The 6,706-nt window shown below is 44.0% G+C and overlaps 2 protein-coding genes across 4 annotated transcripts in view; both read left to right on the forward strand.

The window, feature by feature from the left end:
• Positions 1-2,878: 2,878 nt before the first annotated feature.
• LOC134197843 (ras-related protein Rab-8B-like) overlaps positions 2,879-6,706 on the forward strand; it is a 10,667-nt gene continuing 6,839 nt past the window's right edge. For both annotated transcript variants that reach the window (XM_062667190.1, XM_062667191.1), the window contains exons 1-2: positions 2,879-3,303; positions 3,364-3,424. In XM_062667190.1, coding sequence (XP_062523174.1) covers positions 3,180-3,303; positions 3,364-3,424 — 185 coding nt within the window. In that variant the 5' untranslated portion in view covers positions 2,879-3,179. The remainder of the gene's footprint in view (positions 3,304-3,363; positions 3,425-6,706) is intronic.
• On the forward strand, positions 3,637-5,341 carry LOC134197844 (uncharacterized). Of its 2 annotated transcripts, none has more exons than XR_009972703.1 (3): positions 3,637-4,320; positions 4,399-4,668; positions 4,733-5,341. XR_009972703.1 is itself a non-coding variant. In XM_062667193.1 (3 exons), exons 1-3 carry the CDS (start codon positions 4,126-4,128, stop codon positions 4,925-4,927), a joined length of 585 nt encoding a protein of 194 aa, XP_062523177.1. In that variant the 5' UTR covers positions 3,637-4,125; the 3' UTR covers positions 4,928-5,341. The 2 variants fall into 2 exon arrangements, 1 of the variants encoding a protein (XP_062523177.1); XM_062667193.1 differs by having other exon boundaries at positions 4,474-4,668.

Below are 6,706 nucleotides of genomic sequence, written 5' to 3' on the forward strand. Positions count from 1 at the left end.
TATATGAGATGAGAGTGTGAACTATGTAGAAGGTCATCACTCCGCCAATTGTAGATCTCAGACTACGAGTCTACCCCACACTCGTCACCAACACTCCATACACTTACCTTTTCAACATGCTTCAGTTGACTGCAAGTCCTGGATATGCCACAGACACCAAACAATGGTCATAGCATCCCATGTGGTACGTCTATTGTATTAGTTCTAACGCTAATTTGATTTTGAAGTTAGGGGGACACTTGATGAAGTTGGGGGTACCATTTAGTGGTCCGCGTATCAGCAGTTAGTAAGGAGAGATGGCAGGAAGTAGGCGGGATGATACCAGACTCTCTTGGGCTTGGAATTGTCATATGGGCACTGGACAAGACTAGTGCAAGAGAGTCTGAGGACGAGGCTAGGTGGTACACACGAAGACGTTAATTTATAAATTTGTAGCTAATTGTCAGACTCTGCCCACGCATCCTATAGAGTCTTCGTTTGGACGTTGTAGCGGTTTAATCGCTGCCGGAATAGTGACTAGCTGTTATTGGTAGTAGCTGCGTTTCACCATTGACTTCCACCCGTGACTTTGTGTCGGCGGCGATCACTTAGCAAAAAACCTTCAGAAATCAATCACACCACCCACGCGCGGTGACACCGGTCGTTTACATAAGCTTCAGAGTGTGCACTAACATTTAATTAAGACATTGCCAGACATGATGTCCGGCCATATTGAGTTTGGCCGGACACAAGGCATAACAATCGGACAATCCGATATATACTTATACTCGTAACAGTAAATAAAATTGATAAACCGGAACTGCTAGCTGAGCAATATTAATGTCAACGCCTACTACGGCTTCATGGAGCTGCCGATTCATCAGAGTGACTTCAGCTAACAGCACCTCTTGTTGACCTTGTGATAGATGCCAATCTTCCTCAAACGAAGTGATAGAGAGCACAAAACTATCAGTATAGTATACCACTGTCTGCAAAATAGTGGGCCATCACTCTTCCACGAATTTGCAAAAAAGAGGCGTGTCAGTTGTCAGTTAGAGTTGTTCCTGGACAAAACTGTCGGAATCAGTTCGAACTGTTGAACAGTTTCAGAACTAAATCGAACACGAATTCCAGCAGTTCCTAGAACTGCAGGAACTGCAAATCGGTTGCTCTCCTAGAAATGGGATGTTCTGCGGTTTCGACTGATATGAAAGTTGTCTCTCCAGAACACGTCGTAGCTAAGTTAGGTCCAAGTCAATGCGAATAAAGAGTAGGACGTAGTAGACATACCTTTACGTAGCGTGTTTTGATTTGCAGTGTATAATACCGCTGCTAATAGTCTATTATAGTGTGGTTTACACTCTTCCAGACTAAAGTGTTCTGATTTCTTGTGCAGTGATGCCGTGAACGCACAGTGTAGCTAGCGTTTTTGAAGTCTTGATGTGACAAGCAGCGCCACATGGGAGGTGTGTGGTCTCGCGCCTGACAGCAAGCAGTCTGTTTACCTAGCAACATCATAGAACCTTGTACAGAAGCCAAGAGTGTTTGCCGGCAGAAATTGCTGTGTTTACGTGTTACATGGAACAACTTCCAACTGCCCATGCTACACTATGAACAGTATTCGTCACAGAAAGATTTGAGTTTGGCATGCCAGTTTCGGTAGGACATGATGTCCGTTTCGAATCTAGGCGATTGGACAATAGCTCAATTCAGTCGGAAAATGTCCGATGTCCGACTGTTATTTTGCACTCTGAGCTTACCACACAACTTCGATGTCTGTACGGTGTTACGTGTAGGCGGTTTTCTTTCTTTCTGTCACACGTACATCTTCACACTGTAATAGATACCATAATATGATTCATACGCGATTATTATCGTGTCTCTGTTGACATGATCTCATGCCTGATCTCATGCTTACGCGCGTGTTTAGTCGTTTTCTTTAGGCATCAATGTCGACCACTAAAGAGGTCTTTAGTCCTCCAGAATGCAAGGGAGTAATTGAGTGCAGCGAACGAAAACTTCAAAGGTAGTTTACCAGACCTTTTTCCGCCGGCAGGATGTGGGCGAGAAGGGTCTGGCCACGCAAGACTAGAACTGGAATTGGCTAGGTAGCAAAGTTCTATAGCGTTCGATTGGTAGTTCTAGCAGTTCTGTCTAGCAAGCTGGAATTGTTGAAACTGTCATGCCCTAAATACAAAATTTCCGGACGCTGCCGAAGTGAAATGGCGGTACAGATGCTGAGGCCATTGTGGACCTTCTTGTTGCAATGGTTCTAATGAACACTTGTGGCAACCATCGGCTTGGCAAATCCCAGAAGAAACAACAGTTGGAACTGATTACAGTAACCTTATTGGGGAGCAACTCCAAAAAACCGAAAGCGAAGCACTGCTGATGTTCGAACAGACTACAACAAGTGGAGTAGAAACGCCACTCTACTTCTTATTGCCACTTACCGGAAGTATGAGCCTTTTCGCATGCTCAACTTGCTAACAGTTCTCAATTTTGTTTGCTAGCAAGAGTTCCAACAGTTCTGGCAGTTCCAGTTCTAGAACTGGATCTAGTATTCGAATGCACCCTAACAGTGGATCACCTTTATGCACGTAGACAGCGTAAACGAGAATGGATTGGCAGAAGGAAAACTATAGAAACAGCAGACCTGATAGACGTAGGAAGCGTATGAGAAAATGTGCATTGACAAGGAAAGCTGCAGAGGTGGTAGACAAAACTGATGCACATAAAAGGCATCAAAGAGAACGGGCAGCTACAAGGAAAGTTGTAGAAACAGCAGACCAAGCTGATGCACATAGAATGCGTAAAAAAGAATGGGTTGCTAGACGTCGTGTCTCTAGATACAAAGCTTCAGAAAGTTTGGATGTTGCCAGCAATGCTTTTAATGCTAGAAGAAAAGAAGGGCCTGATTATGTTTGTGTGTCTTGTCATCATTTAATGTACAGACAGATATACTGGTCTTGAATAGGGATAAGTACGAAAAGCTACCTCAGGCACATTGCTAGTAATTGACGAAACGTAAGGCCTCAGCTTGTCCAACTCTTGACGTGAGAGCGCCATTGGCATAACATACGGGATGTTAACAAACACGAACCTACAGACCCGGATGTACCGCCTAGTTACATGCACACTTGCGCTAACATTACACATTGCACTGCAAGCCCTGATGTCGAGGCACGTGATTCGTGACCATGGCGAAAACTTATGATTACTTATTCAAGCTGCTTCTCATCGGAGACAGCGGCGTCGGAAAGACGAAAATTCTCGTCCGTTTCTCTGATGACACCTTCAAGTCGACCTTCATCTCAACAATTGGTGAGTGAGAGAAGGGCGTGGTGACATCACCTTTCATCACCGTTTTCTCGCCATCCATAGGGATCGACTTTAAGATATGCACGGGGGAGTTAGAAGGAAAGAAGATCAAGCTGCAGATAGGGTGAGTGAAAATTGTTTGCGTGCGTCGTTTGACAGTGAGAGGCAATTTGAGTTTGAGGGGCGGGGGAGGGGGTGGACGGTGAATAAATTGTCACGATTCGGTCGTAATGATGAGAGAGTTGTTGAATCATTGATACAATCGTCACCCTTACCCTATAGGGGTGATGATTCTTCAGTAACTCTATAATACTCTTGTCACCCGTGCCTAGCGTAGTCTCGCTTAACCACACTCTATTTCGCCGTGTCCGGATCCAGAAGTATGTGTGAGACGGCGGGAGACTCTAGATATGTACCTAAAATCGTATGATAATGTCACCAGCCGTGTAAAAATAATACTATAACACTTAAACCAATGCAGTGCACACGATAAGTAAACCTTTCAACCACTACATACTATCATGCCATAATTTAATATCAATGGTCAGATGAAAACGCGCCAAATACATATACTGGAAATTAAAAAGCTGCTAATATGTGAACAAATCGAAGTAGGATCCCAAAAGCAAACCATGTCATATCTTTCCTTCAGATCCGCAACTATAGAGTGTGGGAAAAGGATCGAAAGTAGCGTCCGATAGCATACTAATATGTCTCCCATTCAGGTACGCAAACCTAGAATTTAAACGCGAGAATCAAAGAAACAAAATTTCAATTTCTGAGGAACAGTCCGGAGCAGTCTGTAGAGAGTTGAGAGGAATATCAATGGACTTCCATGCCATTCAAGACGTCTGCCATGGAGATGATGCAAATGGTAAAGTACTGCAGTTCATGCAGCGACACCATCTTGTATCAAGTCACGAAGACTGCGTTTGTGGAACACCAATGAACATACAAATATTCTTGTGGCGGAGACGGCTTCATATGGAAGTGTCCAAGAATGGCCTGCAAGGCAATAAGGTTAAGACGACTTCATGCACTAACTTAATTTCTAAGTATAGTGGCATGGCACGTACATTATAAGAAATTGTTTTGTAGGTCAGTGAAATATGGATCATTTTTTCCAAGTCTAATATTCTACTGCTAAAGTACCTTCTGTCCATGCTTTATTAGGCATATGATGACCACATGATGGAGACTTGCGAAAGCATGAAACTGTGTCCTCGAACGGGAGTGCAAGTATTCCAATATATCCGAGGTATTTGCACTTGGAGACTGCTGCACACACCAATTCAATTAGGAGGAGCTGTGGGTATTCATCACCAAGTCTGTCAGATAGATGAATCGTGTTTTTCACACAAACTGAAGGTAACATATACAGAAATATATGGAATAAATCAATAGTCTACTAACATTGCATTTGTCTCTGTAGCACCATCGTGGACACCCACCACGTCAACCAGTCTGGGTTTTTGGGATAGTGGAGACTTCACATTTCCCTGCCCTTTGGATACATGGAAATCATGGCAAGGAGAGACGCTTTAACACTCCTTCCCATCATTTGAACACACGTATTACCAAACACCGTGATACATTCCGACGAATGGCGAGCGTATCATACACTTAGCACAGTTCCCAACATTGCAGGCCACCTCAATGTCAACCACAGCATACACTTTCGTGATCCGATGACAGGAGTCCATACGAATCACATAGAGTCATACTGGAACAGAGTCAAATTGCGGCTCAAGCGCATGAAAGGATGCCATCGGCACATGCTATCGTCATATCTTGACGAATTCATGTGGCAAGAGAGGTACGAATGAACAAGATCAGAGGCACTGCAAAACCTGATGATAGGAGACATCGCAGCATGCTATCCTGTCCCTCACTAAACTATCAGAAAACAGAACTGAGTGTAAGACACAAGTCGTAAGAAAGTTGCCTACCGTAGTCATAGAAGTAGTGTAGTAGCAATACATGTGTCCTCACTAAGATGGCTAAGCCAATTGATATTAATAATTCTCATGATTTGGTTTGTTTGGACTCAAGATTGCAACAACAGCATTGCTAACCCAAGGATTGGCATGATTAGTGTTGGCTACGTTGACAATACTAAAAGGATGGCAAAAATGGTATGAGACTTTTGGGCGCGGTGAAATAGGGTTGCTACGCGAGACTAAGCTAGGCATGGGTGACAAGAGTATTATAGAGTTGCTGAAAAATCGTCACCCTTATAGGGCAAGGGTGACGGTTGTATCAACGATTCAAGTTGTTGGACGTCGGAATGTTGTGTTGTGTTGGTTCTGTCGGTGTGTGAGATTAGGAGAGTATGGTAATTGTGGGTTATTGAAGGGTAGCCTCGTTCCCAGGCATTCGCCTCACTCCTCCCTGCTGTGCTCGCACATCACATGACCAGGCTGGAGCGAGAACATTTGTTAAATTCTGAGCTCGTCATGATGACGTAAGGCCCCCTTTTGATTTGATTATGTAAAGATATAATCCGACCCTAATGAGGTAAAAAATATCACGTTGTGTGCATGGATAGAATGACCACCACAATGCCAACAGAGTAAGGTGTAGAATCTAGAAGATCCTAACCATGCATGTTTGCTGCAATTCCGAGTTAGTAGACTGTAACAGTCGGACGCAAAGTAAAGTTTTGTTGATCTAATCCTTCGATATGTCATGATGTGTGATGACCACAGCACATTCTGGCTGCTGCAAGATCCATGTTGCAGACATGTTCAATCTCACCGAATTTACATCTACACTAGCCCAGAAACAAGACTTCTCTCCCCGAAAGAACAACAACAGAGTTCAAGAATCTATGCCTGTTGCTGTACCACGCTTCGAATTCCACCAAGGCACGTCTGTCTAGATTTACGCACGTTTTCAAACTTTAATTAACAAAAATGGTTTCAAAGTAACAGACACCTTCGTTTGTCAACCATGCTCAGCTGCTGTTTGCAAAATTGACGTCATGGGAAGCTCATGGCAAAGCTGTCTGTCACGCGAGTTAATTGCATGCTACTTACGAGACTGTTGTGTAGATCACATGCATCAAATTTCCGGGGCAAAATTGCTAAGCAAATGAGAGTGTGCATCTTTTAATTACATTACATAATCGACTCAAAAGGGGGCCCCACGTCATCATGACGTGCTCGGATACCATTCATTCTCCTCAGCCTAGTCATGTGACATGCAAGCTCTGCACGGAGGAGTGAGGCGAAAGCCTGGGGACGAGGCTAATTGAAGGTGGGACTTGAGCTATTGTTTCTGTGTCGGTTTGTCTGTCTTGTTGTCTGTCCATGGGTGTCTAGACTCGGACGTTTATTTGTTGTCAGGTTGGTGTGTGCGCGCGCGTGTGTGTGAGTGTGTGTGTGTGTGTGTGTGTGTGTGTGTG

Source organism: Corticium candelabrum (assembly GCF_963422355.1).
Source record: "Corticium candelabrum chromosome 12 unlocalized genomic scaffold, ooCorCand1.1 SUPER_12_unloc_3, whole genome shotgun sequence".
NCBI lineage: Eukaryota > Metazoa > Porifera > Homoscleromorpha > Homosclerophorida > Plakinidae > Corticium > Corticium candelabrum.